We start from the raw sequence: 13,711 nt of genomic DNA, 5'->3' as shown, positions 1-13,711 counted from the left end.
ATTTAGAACAACTGATTAACCTAACCAGCATGTCTTTGACTGTTGGAGAAAGCAAGAGTACTTGGAGAGAACCCATGCAGGCTAGACAGGAACATGCAAACTCCACCCAAATGCCACCAAATTGCACAAATATAATAAAAATAAAAGAAATAATACCCAAAAAGTGTTTCTGCTATTGCTTAATAATGCCTTTCGATGCCATATGATGTCTGCATCCATCTGAAGCTGAGTCTGTGTGTTTTTTTTTGTGCATTTGTTTTCTCCACCAGGTCAGGGCGTCCTGTCAGTTTCATGGTGGTCTTCAACACTCCTAACCCCCTTAGTAAGATCTCATGGGTCAACCGTCTGCACTTGGCCAAGATTGCACTACGTAAGCACACACAAACACACACATTCACAAAGGCATGCAGCAGTCTAACACAAACAGAAAGGATTACGAAGTCATTTCTTTTTAAACGGGATGATGTAATACAATGAAATGCAATGACAATGTTTTAAGTCAGGCGCTCAGACACATCATCAGTGTTTGCTTCTTACTCTATTGGCTAAGTACTAAGTATTACGGCTTATGTAAGCAGAGAAAAGGATTCTCACTTGGGTCACCTGAAGTTTATGTTGAACAGTGAAGCAAACTGTTAAAACAACGTTACGTTAATACAATTTTCCATCTGTCTGTTGTGGAAACAATCGTCAGTGATCATTCAGGAAAGATTCCCGCCTACGAGTTAATGAAGTTGCTTTGTAAGGATGAAGGTTACTATTGGGACTGAAAAAGCATTAGCTTTAGAACTGTTTTATAGCTCTATATTCTACCATTTTTAATGCAGTAAGTCTTCTTTTTCTAATTCTGGACATCACGACTGGGTATCAAGACTTCACAACGTGCACATTCAACATAGAAAGAAATAAAATTGGCCAGACCCTGCCCAGCAGGGAGCAGCACAGTTCTTCTTTATCTCCCTAACCTCTTTCCTCTAACCCTTGTCTTGCTCTGCCCAGACTTTTGCCTATTATGCAATCTGACCATGCTGTAGTACAGGAGATCTTCCTGTCTTTGGTTCATCGGTGCATTCTGTCATCCAGTGGCAAAAGCAGAAACAAGACTCTCGAGGACAGTAATCTGTTTATTTATCCATGAAGGCGCATTTTCGACTTAATCACCACCTCTGTTTCCTTTTTCCAATCCTTTCCCTTTCACTGTATTGCCTTGAGCACTTTTTATGTCACATACAGTTTATTCTGGGTTTGTTGTGCGTGCAATGTGTCCCCTTACACAGCTCTTGTGCAAATTCAATTGCACTGTGCATGCTGTTGGTCTTCCAACAAAGCTCTTGTGCAGTTTTACTGATGTGGTTTCTTTCATCCAAGAGGCTATTGCATTGAGTGTTAGCACAGAAAAAAATAGTTTTAGAAGGTTTTGTAGCTAGATTAAAGAAAACTCAATGAAATGTCTTGTTTAGATAAGTGGCCATGTATTTGGGAATGATTTAATACCCCTACTGGGCTTTGAAATGAACAGGGGGTCGGATAAATCTTGGTTGTGCAACGGTCAAGAGGAAATTTGAAATGTTTTGTGCTTTACAGGATTTTTCCCAATAACTATACTTCTGCTGTATCTAGAGATTCTCCAATCTTGCACATTACAATAAAAAAACAACACTGGATTCTTCCCATGCGCTGCCGGCCTACCTCTCACAGCAGGGGTATAGAGGTGCAAGAAGCATGAAGTGCACCTGTAGACCCTCCAGTAGATCCTGCTGTATATGGTTTGTGTCAGAGTGACATCAAAGACATCAGGCTGAGAGCAGAGGATTCTGTGGTGGCAGTGAAGCACAGCATCCCCAGTCTTTCCTTGTTGCTCACACCTTTATCAGCAACACAGCAGGCGTACTGATGAGGACAGCACCATAGTTATAACACGCAGCTCTCCTCCCCTATGGCTTCTGTGTGGACATGGGCATTATTCAAAGCCAAATCATGCAAATTAGCCATAGTTGTCATACTCACAAGGAACCCCCATGCTGCAGTTATTACTCATTTATATAGACCATCCATATCAAATATGAATTCAAGAGAATACTAAGGAGAATACAATGACCAGAAGAAGATTAAAAATATGCAATTTTAACCCACTGTGCTTAAATTAATCCAGTAAACAAAATATATTTGGCATTCACATGGGAGGAAGACAAACATTGAATTTTCTTGGTTTATTGGATTTGACACCTTTAGAAAGAACCTGAACAGCCTGAAGACAATGGATAAAATGCTATCAAAATGTAAATATTGTATTGTATTATTAATATTATTTTACTGTAATGTTTATTCACAATAACGGCAATGTCAGCACCTATTTGTGTTTGCCACGTTACCCTTCTACCTTGCAGTGTCAAGTGCTTGTCACTGACATTACAATTTTTCTTTGACTTAGAAAAGTGTCACATTTTTTGACATATCTAAGATTGTAAGATTTTAGGCCTTTAGCCAACACTGCTATCAAGGCCATGTTACCATGAGAACTGCAGTGCCATACATCTAGATTTTACCATCACCAACATGACAAGCAGTCAAGTGTGAGGAGAACAAGCTTGAAGGTGCATGGAAAAGTAATAAAATAGCAGCGTAGGGACAAGGAATGAAATAAGAGCGAGTAAGAAGATGAGTTCAAAGAGGGGAAAAGATTATAGACAACCTCCCGCTGCAGTCAAGATATCAAGTAATTATGTGATTACTACATATCAAGTTCAAGACACAGATTTGGGCAGTGTAGGCTGGAGGAAGAATGAAGACCATGCTTCAACTTGATTCCCTGTCAGTGATTGACAGCATTTGTGTTTAAACCTGTGCTTACTTTGATGATGTTTGCTTTTTTGATTGGATTATCAAAAAACAACTAGGGTTAAGTCTCAGATTTTGTCTCAGGATAACATCAGATATTTACAAAGAACTTAAGTTGCAACATTATTTTTTTGGACTTTAATATATACATAAGCCTTGGTTGTTTCGATCTGCAGAGCTCTGTGGTGTTATTTCATGCTCTTTTGACTTTTTCGCCCAGAAATGATAGAAGTAACTCTCGTATTATGCATCATACAGCTGTATCAGTGCAGTTTTAGGATCACTGCAGTCTTAACTTACCAGTGGCATGCACAAAAATGATGCACATAAAAGTGCGAGCAATTGGAAAAAGTCGTGAGTGGCACAGACTTGAGAAAAGTTGCTTGTTTTCGTTTTATTATTATTATTTTTTTTTTCAAAGTATTAGTCTAGGGCCATCTTACATTTCTCTTACCCTTGAAGAGAGCGAGCCAGAGAGAGAGAGAGATGGGGAAAGATGTAAGATATTCACAGCTGACAGTGCACACAATGTCACTCTACTTCATTTGCAATCACAAACTGAAACTAATGGAAATTTTTAATAGCTAATAAGAGTATAGAGTTTATGAAAACAAAACAAAATAATTTAAAAAAAAACCTTGTTTACCTAAGCTGGTCTAAAAGTATGAATTAAACGAGCTGCCTGTAGTTCATCTTTCTGGTTATTTGTGATAGCTTCTATAGGATTACAGGGGTGCAGATGACCCCAAATGCTGTAAAGTAAGCGATACCACATGCAAACCATGAATGATTGTTGAATATTAATACACAGTTTAGTGCTAATTTTATTTTATTAATCTGGAACATATGTTGTGCAACTAAATAGATTCTAAAAATGTACGCAATTCTGACCAACTGTCTAAAATGGTCTTGCATCAATTTCATGAAGCTATGCTTGAGGTTTATTCTTGACAATATTTGTATGACCAGCTGTTACACTTGTACAGCTGTTGTAAAACATCTTCCTTAAGTTTAGAATCGGTGTCATAATTCTGCGAAATATATCTTTTTTCCAGTTGATCACAGAAGCATTTAGATCACTTACATTACACCGGTTTGGTAATGAAGCTGCCCTGTGACCCATTGGTACTCAGCAAATCATTCATTTCAAAACAAATGGTACAGAGGAGGGCAGGGAGATGGATTTCATTGAATCCCTTGGGGAAATAGATCAGCACCAACCTGGTCAGGATGACAATTACGTGTTAATTGTATTACAACCACACTTTGCCTTCCCATTTAACCAAATGTAATTACAATATGGGAGTTGTTGATTTAATTTCACGGATGGCGTGCTGTCATCGAGGCTTCCTCATCATTGCAATCGTAGGCAGGCCTGGCCTGTGCTCAGGGGAGACCTAGAGTTGAATCAGCATTTCAAACGCACCGAACCATGGTCTTGTTTAGTCTGAAATGGGTGCCTTGCTTCGAAATGTCCCTGAATAGTGGACAACACAAGTAGATAATGTTCGCATGCATGATTTAGTGAGCGATTAGATATCACAAAACTCATTTTCCCAGACCCATCTTCACACTAGAGTTTATCCTGTTACCCCCATTTAGAGAAAATACGGCTCCATCACTCTGACGTACTTGCTGGCCTTCCCTGTGCGTGCCACATGTGACTATCACTGACTTTTAATGACATTTCTGTACACTGTATTTAAGTCTTATTAGTGTATTGCCCATTAACCATGGTTTGTTGATACATTTTGGTCTCTCAACTCATTGCACCTGGATCATCCATAAACCTTTGGTTTCTTGGTAGTTTAAAAAAAAAAATCAACTACAGCATGATGTGCTTCAGCAAGATGTTTAAACTGTTCTGGTAGTGGAGCTTTAGATATGATTATGGCAGCAAATTCTGACAAGACATGTTTCCAGAAAACAGTTTTTGTCACTTTTGAGTGAGTGTGGTGTAGTTATGAGGCCTAGAAACAAAAAGTGAGAATTATCCTATGGTGGTTCCTTGCCAGGAGCCCTGGGGTCCATTAATAACCTGGTGTGCCACTGCATCTTTTATGCCTCTCCGAGTGGCCCTACTGTTTCTGAAGGGTCTTCGTGAAATAGCCAGAAGCATTGCTTAATTAATGGGTTTTCTCACTGCAGAATTAATTGCTTCCTTCCATGCAGTCCCAGCTCTTTCAGGCAGGGTTAAGGCTGCAGACTTTGATGGCCCTCACAAGAAGAACAAGAGGCCGTCAAATCATGAGAGACTGTCGCTGAGACATTGGAGACAGAAGTGGAAAAATGAATGAGGGTAAAGAGAGAGAGAGAGAGATGGTGAAGTTGTGTGGGATTGTGTGTTTGTGTGTGGAGGTGAGAAAGTGGCGGTTGTGGAGGGGGGGGGTGAAAGGATGATTGAGACAAGCAATCAGTCCCACTGCAGGGAACAGAGGGCAGACGGGGGGCTGTTGCCTGCGGTTACACTGCTAAGTGTGGCGGTCTCTCACTTTTTCCCTCGTACGTGGATCAATAGATGAGTTGAGTGCGGCTTGGGGGTTCTGGCACACACTCTGACACGCCTTCTTAATCCACTGTGTGATAACCTATGCCATGCCGATGTATACCACACAGGAGACAAGTAAGGGTAGAGAATACAAAATCCACCTGGTCTTATGGGAGACCGTCAGGGGTTTACTTCCATTAGCCAAGGGATTTAGATTACTTGGTTGCTATGGTGACTGATATTGCTGCATCTCTTCAGATAACATTAGTCAACCTTATGTGGAAGTGTTGTCTTTTATTTTTGTGCCAGTAAGCTAAAGAAGGTGGAAAGATTTCTTTTGAACACCTTTGTCTTTTAAACTAAACATTCAAGGAAAACCTCCCATTTAAAAAAGGCGTTCATCGGAAGGATTTTCTGTTAGCCCTAAAATTAATCTGTCAGACAGCAGAGATTATCTCCCTATCTCACTGTGCTCAAACATGGGAAATGTTTATGATGAGCAAACATTATCACGGATTTAATTAACAGATCCCACACTCGCATTGATCCATGGGAAATATCAATTGCACTGGTGTATTTAATTAGTCTATATCTTTGGCCTTTGTGTCACAAGGGTTGATAGAGTGCCATGATCTGCAAATTAATCTTAATCAGCAAAAGACTTGAAACAAAAGCATGATAAGAATAAAGAAACTGAGAAACGAAATCTCCCTACTTAGTATTCCAATCCAGAAGCGTTACAAATGATGTTGTTATGAATAGTTACGGTACAGTAGCTGGGATTGAGTAGAACTGACCATGACCTTTAATTTGTGTAATCTCATCTTTTACATAATTGCTTTTAATCAACACTGTATGAAAATAAACATCACGGCTGGAAATCACTGCAATTTATTTTTTGCTTTTTAAGACAGTAAAATTTTATTTAAAAAAATTCAGTGTTATGATTTAATTGGTTGTTTTATTAGTTTTTATTGTAACAAGACACTAACGCTGGTATAAAATGGTCAACAGTGTTCCAATAAATCCTTACGATGGAGGTTTGCAGGAAATGTAGACCAAGAACAGACTGAGTACTTCAGTGTCATTAGGGGCCAGAAACAGCAGTCACGTATAGATGTAACTCCATTTTTGCGAGTGGGAGCATAGCTCAGTAATTGACTTCAATATGGTTTACCCTGAGATAATAAGTGTAGCCCTTGCCCAAACAGGTGGTAGCTTGCCCTGCAGAAGTGCCATTAGCAGTCATTTAACTAAGAGCACACTAATAGAGCCGTAGCATCCGGGCATTTGAATTTAATATGTACCTCAGCCCCCTGGTGAGATTATGATTTAGTAAGCCTGGTGGTGCGAGAGTATTTGCCTGTAAATGGCAAACTGAAAGCTACATTTTGACTTCTGAATATTTTCTCAGACTCACTATAGATTTTTCCCAGGAGACTACACAGAAACACAGGATTTTCTGGTTTAGAGGAAACCCAAGTGGTTCATTCAAAGGTTTTGCAAACAGCGCAAAAATTAAATGTTAAATATCAAAGAGGTTAGATTCATGAGAACTATAATGTTCTTGTAATCTGTGAAAGGTTGTATCTGTCATTATTTCTTGATTTATTATCGTGTATATTTGTAATCCCATTTAACCAATGTGATGTAGTTTGCATGTGACACCAGCGTGAAAGACATTTACTGTATAAGCTGCCAAATGACGAGGATGATATGATTGATGTCTCGTGTTTTTGCATGGGGGTGAGGCAAACAGGAAAAATCAGTCAAGATCTAGTTATCTACATGGTCTGTGATGTTTCCAGGGAATCTGATTGAACTGTTACTTGGGCATACTACCAGATTTTCCAGTTTGTGTCTAAGATGTTTATCCATATGGTTCATGCCTTCAGTTTCACTGTTTTCCAACAGGGAATTAACAACTAAGCTGACAAATTTTGTACTGTCACATAATTTTATATGTCAATTTCTTTGGATCAAATGTTGTATTATTCTGATAGGACACCATGGTAAAAAATAAACAAACAAACAACTATTGTCTGTATGTGACATTAAAACACATGTTTTTAACAGCCTGCTTACAGGTGGATGCACATTCCAAGCCTCTACATTTAAGTTACTAACCACCTGCATGGAAAATAACTGTCTCATTTCATAATACCATAATAACTCACCTCTTTGGTTGTTCTTTAGACTGCTTTTGTTAGTAGCTTTGCTGTAGTTTTCTGCCTGTGTCGACAATTTCTGACAATTTGAATCTAATTGGTATGCATAGGAAGATACAATAAATCGCATGTCCTACACAACTGCTTGTAATTGCGATTCGAAAGCTAACGTGACTGTCTTTCTCTCCTGATTTGTAAAGCCTATCTGTGGTAAATTCAACACGATGTGAATCTAGTTTGAGGTGCAGTGTGCTGTGAAGACACAAACAAATGCTGTAAGCATGTGAAATGTAGTTTTCTTATAAATATTTATTTGGCTATTGTCCTTTAAAAAGGAGAAAATCTAAGACATGATATACCAAAATCACATTTGTTGTTGTAATAGAGATAAATACAGCAAAAGTTTTCGTGTGCATCAATAGGAGCAGTTCAGGCTCCTGTATTAGCTGATGTAACATCTGGATATGAAATATAGAGGTTATAAACGCGTGTGTGTGTCTGTCTGTGTAGTTCATATATTAGTTGTCAAAAAAACAGCCAGACACCGGAGCTTGCCCTGTTGTTATGCGTTTACACGATGTGATTGGTTGCCGTTGTTGTGATGACGGACTAGCCCGACAATTTAGTTGGCCAACACATGACGTCACCTCAATCAAAGTGAATGAGAAGTGAGACCACTGAAGCCTAAAATGCTTACGTGAGAGTCCTTTATAGGAGAAATGGGATGTAACAGGAGGACTTGATTGTTAGATTTTCCTGTGTTTAAAGGTTTGACTGATGCAAAATAAATTCCCAGATGCGAAAGTGTACTGTGTAGTTGTACATGCGTGTGATTGTGCGAGTGTGTGTGTGAGGATACTGGCCTGTGTGTCCCTATTCGATGCCGTATTCAATTTAGGTCTGTGCTTATCATTTGTTCACCGTTATTCATCTTCATTACTACATGGCAAAGATTGAAGGTTAAGGCTAATTTGTGTTCTTTCCTACCACTTTTCTCTCTGTCATTTTCTTTGTATCCCAGTCCTTTTCATTCCCCGTGTTTCTCTCTATGTATTTGTCTTTTAATTTTTACTGAGTGACAATTTAGTAAAAGAAGTCAGCGTACCCAAACGGCACATTATTTATGCTAATCTAATAATTAGTTGAAGAAAGTCGATAATTTCTCTGTGGAATAGAAAACCACTGAACTTGCTGCTCCGTCTTCAATTAGTCTTTTAATAAGTGACCTCACACCTCCATGAATCGTAGCAGGGGCTTGCTGAGGGATAGTCAGCACACAAGCCAACCACACACAAAATAATCACTGTATTCAATAATACTCCACAATTCAAGATGATTAAAAAAATACGAAAGGATTTATATTAACCCTGCTTTTAGTGTGACTGTTTAAGTGTTGAGATGAAGCACTCAAATGGATGAATTCTTTGTAATATCTCCATTAAATATCTAACATAAAGCATAATTTGATTATACAGCTTAAAAAATGTTTGAATTGTAAGTAAATTATATCAAGTATGTTGTGTGTATGGGGTCAACAAGGTACAATCTGTATGCAAAGCTGCTTAGAATTTATAATATAATGTACGAATATTTTTTTCTTTATATCTTTACAGGAGCCAGGAATATATCCTGTTATACTTGAGGATATTTTGATTAACAGAATATTAATATTAGTTTGCTTTTTCCATTGTAAATTTTGTTTTTAAAATTGCTTTCATCCAATAATTCAAAGTGACAAAATTAAAATTTGGATTTGAAAAGTAAGCAACCTTATAAAATAATTAAAAACTGAGACCTTTCATTTACAGAAGCACTCGTGATTTTTGCTGTAGCGTTCCAAATTGTGTCCAAATGGATCCTGTTTGCTTTTTTTTTTTTGTCTTTTTTTTTAAATGTTTAAATTTGATTGGAGTCCATCAATGGAATATCTTTATGAACATACATCTGTAATGAAGATGTTGAATTTATAAACAACAAGAAAAACATTTCTGGCCCTGGGATGGTTCTGGTTTTTGCTTGAGGTCCACTTATAGTCTGTGGTCAATTGGCCAGTCAGTTTACAGACGGCTTTAATTTTTCTAAAATGTATTCTTGAAATTATCGGTCATTGCCTAACAATTCAGTGGACAGAATGACAAAATTAAAAGCCTTTTTCCTGATCTCTGCTGGCTACACTGAAAGTCCAAAGACGAGAAGTGATCCTCCTCCTTTGACGATCATGTGGATAAGACAGGGGGTGGGGGGTGGGGGGTTGCTTGTCTCAGGTACAGTTAGACTGTGCAAAGGTTGAATGCAGCCAAAAACGGAGGTCCTTGTAGAAAACCTGTTACAGGCTTTTGAAAAGGCATTTGAGTTTGGGGAAATAGTTCATCTATAATTTCAGTGAACAAAAACATTCTGTCACAATATTGCAGAAATGACTTAAGGACAAGTCACTGACTGTCCTTGAGTAGCCAAAGCTAAGACATAAACCCCTCAGTTTTAAGCCTGTAGACACTCGCCTAAGAAGGTTTGAATTTGTAATGGCTGCCAAATGACAAAGTACTATTTTTATACAAAAAAATTGACAATTCATATACAACAAATAATTAACATTTTTTTAATGGTTTATTGAATGTATGTTGATTAGAAAAAATGACAGTTATGATTCTGCTTTTACGAATCCAGTAGAGCTGAAAGAAATTCTGTAGAGGTCAAAAGTTTCAGTATGGAAATGAGAAAATTATGAGAAAATACAAGGCACAAAGCACAGGATGAAACTCACTGAAAGAAATTTCTAAAAAAAGATAGAATGCACTTATCTAAGTCTACACAGTTTTGCCCTTGATCATTCTTATTGTTTTCTTTGTATAAATGTGTTTTGGCTTTTATTTATACTGCTAAAGCCTCGAATATCACAACAATGCAAGATGCCTAAAACAACATCAATATTAAATAGATATTAAAAATCCAGGAATAATATTTGAATCTAAACATATTAAACACAAAGCATGACAGCTGATATGCTGATGGGAACAGGTGGATTTTGAGCTGTAATTTAAACTATGTGATAGAGACTAGTTGTAAGAAGGTGAAAAGGGTAGTACGTTCCAAAGACGAGGCACAGCACAGCTAAAGGCTCTGGCAACCAATGCGTTTAGTCTGAAACGAGGAGCAGTCAGGACAGCTCCTGAGGTTGAGCGTAAAGCACAGGATGGGGTGTGAGGGTGAAGGAGCTCGAAGAGATATGGGGGTGCCAACTCACTGAGAGCTTTAAAAGTGAAAAGCACAATCTTGTACTGGATGCACTTGGGAATGGGGAGCCAAGTTGGATAGGTGCAATATGGTCTGTGAACTTTGTGCAGGTGATGATTCTTGCTTTAGAGTTTTTGAGGAGATGAGAGAGAATGGCATTAGAATAATCCAAATTAGGGGTGACCAGGGCTTGAACCAGAACTTGGATGCTGTGTTGAGAAAGAAAAGTGCATAGTCTAGAAATGTTACATAGGTGGAATAGGCTGACTGTGACATTATTTGTGTGAGTGGTAAAAAAGGGAATGTCTAGCGAACCAGCTATGGAGACACTTTGGAAAGTGAGTACTTTGAGTTAATATCTATGACTTCAGTTTTATAGCTTTTTGCTTTGAGCTAATTGATTGTTAATCAAGTGGTGATGGCTTCTAGGCGGGCAGTGAGGTTAGAAGGTGAAAAGAGGTGTTGGGGTTCGTGGAAATATAAAGTTATATCCTATCAGCATAAAACTGAAACTGTATTTCAAAATGGAAAAAATATTTCCAATAGGAAGGAAATAAATTATAAATAGCAGGGGTCCCAGAACTGATCCCTGAGGGACACCACATGTTCTGGAGGCTGATGGAGTGCAGAGAGTCTTGCCTTGGGCAAACTGTTTCCTGCATTTTTTTTGCAATAAAAGGAGAGCTATTGTAGTGCTTTGTCCTTGATTCCAGTGCTGGAACTTTTGAGTAATCCAATGATTTTGCAGTAATGCAAGCATTCTTGTAGAGGAGTTGGTGATTAAGGCATGTTTTCTTGGGTACAGCCAGGCTAGTTGTCTTGGCCAACATAACTGACTGACTCTTAAATTTTATCCCCTACCTAAAGAATAAGGATATGATACTCCTATAAAACAAACTCTGCAATTAGCTTTTTCCTTTTGCTCATTATAATGCATCTGTGATCTCTACTAGCTTATACCTAGATAAAATATGCAAACAAACCAGAAAGGAGAGCTGTTAAATTTCATGCTCAGTTTAGTTTCTATACATTGAAATAGATGATTACACAATTATATAATGGGAGTACCTTGGCAGAATTGCCCAGTGACTTGTCAGGGGTACACCTGTTGTAAGGCTCAGTGCTATGAGGCTCACACACCAGGCAAATCCATTATATTATAACACAAATCCGGCAGTTGCATTTTTCCTGCTGGGGCAGACTCTCACTGTTGATTAAGTAAAGGTTTAATCACTGTTGAAGCCCTGCATTGGCAGTACCTGGCCTCGCCTCCTACAACAGGGGATAAGCCTCTGGCTGATTATTCACATGCTAATCACACCATTCATATTATATACCTGAGATTGTGAAATGTCTTTATGGTGATTTTATGTGGTTTGACATAGCTTGAAATAGTTTACAGATTAGCTGAGCTGTGGGAATGAGATGCATGTTGAAAAGAAATAAAATAAGTACATAAACTAAACATCAAGTTGGGGTGACCTAAGTAAGAATGAATAGAAAAGAGTCTCTTTTTTTTTTCTATTTCAGGAGAGGAAAATTCACCAGGCTGGTTATGTGGAGAGGATGAAGGAAAGACGACAGCCCCCTTTTGGTATCCACTGCTTGCCTGTCACATGTCTGTCTTTGCTACAAAATCAACAGAGAGAAAGGTAATTTTGCTTCTGTGATTAAAGGAAAAAAATCTATTTTTAAAAACAATTAGTTTGTACACATGTTTCTGAAGTTTCAAAGATCAGCCCCTGCCAGCACTGCTTTCCAACAGTCTAATGGTATTTCAACATATAGGCTCCATGTTCAAATGTTCATTCTGGTCACTGTTCTGGTGAAGCCAGTCCAAATAGCATCCCTGCTAGGTCAGATAGTAACTGTTACATGTTGTTTTAACATGGCTGTCTCATTTACAGATGAGCAGACACAAAATTAGGATGGCATCTCTATGTAGCGCCTTGAATTGCGCACCAAAGTCATTATTGTTTTGGAGAATGTTATAAACAGCAAGAACATAAAAAACCCCAGAGAAATAGATTCTCTCCTTCAGTCTCTATCTTACATTCACACTGCTCAAACTAATCTCATGGAAACCTCAAATCTGCTGTTTTGGGAAAAAACAGCAGTACATCTTAAGGTTTTAGTGCACGCAGGACAAAGTCTGAACATTAAGCTTTTTAACATTTAAACACCAACACTGGTACACAAATATCACTGAGAGGAAGAGGCACAGATTTTATTACCAGAGGTGCAAACAAACCACTCCATTAAGACAAAACTCCTTTTATGTGTGTTGAATTTTCCTCTTTTCCCCCACTTTGCTTTATTATCTGTTATAATTTAGATGTTGATTTAAAAGCAAAAATGTTAGGGTTTTACTATGATAAGGGCAGAGTATGTGATGACTCATTACTCATGACTATACCTTAATCCATCCATGAGGAAGGTTGGAACAATCACCCACAGAGTATGACAGCAGCAATTCATTAATGAGTTAAACCATTTCTGGCATGGAGACTAGAGCATTCAGGGTCTAACAGGAAATGGCATTATTCCCCCCACTTTAGACAGGCGAGCTGTTAAACAGTCCAAATTTATAAGCTGGAGTCTACTAATTGTCTAATGCAAATCCAGAGATTTCTTGGTCCGTGTTTTTGTTGGAAATAGCTGTCATCATAACAGACACACACATGCACATATACACAAATACACAAGTTTGAAAGTGTTATTACAATTCTCTGCAGTTAGTGCTTACAGTATTGGTTTCAAGAAGTGCAACAAGCCTATTAAATGTTCACACCACGCCCTGGCTCTTCCTGATGGAGTATGTCTCAATGAAGCATCACTTTACCAGATTGAGGAAGCCAATGGTGTTACATATCCCATGTCTGGAATGGGCTAAATTGCATCACAGGTTTCAGCTTGCTTATTTATGGTCAAAGCAGCACATCTGGTGTAATATTAAGCTGTACCTTGTTGAGGATTATGGGTG

The 13,711-nt window shown here is 38.2% G+C and overlaps 1 protein-coding gene across 3 annotated transcripts in view; it reads left to right on the top strand.

Moving 5' to 3' along the window:
- The window catches only part of arhgef10la (Rho guanine nucleotide exchange factor (GEF) 10-like a), a 114,931-nt gene that overhangs the window by 59,606 nt on the left and 41,614 nt on the right, over window positions 1–13,711 (top strand). For all 3 annotated transcript variants that reach the window (XM_026167151.2, XM_026167152.2, XM_026167150.2), the window contains 2 exons: window positions 270–370; window positions 12,259–12,380. In XM_026167151.2, coding sequence (XP_026022936.2) covers window positions 270–370; window positions 12,259–12,380 — 223 coding nt within the window. The remainder of the gene's footprint in view (window positions 1–269; window positions 371–12,258; window positions 12,381–13,711) is intronic.

This window comes from Astatotilapia calliptera, chromosome 5 (genome assembly GCF_964374335.1).
Source record: "Astatotilapia calliptera chromosome 5, fAstCal68.1, whole genome shotgun sequence".
NCBI lineage: Eukaryota > Metazoa > Chordata > Actinopteri > Cichliformes > Cichlidae > Astatotilapia > Astatotilapia calliptera.
Note: the sequence above shows the minus strand (reverse complement) of the source record. Positions and strands in the feature narration are given on the sequence as shown.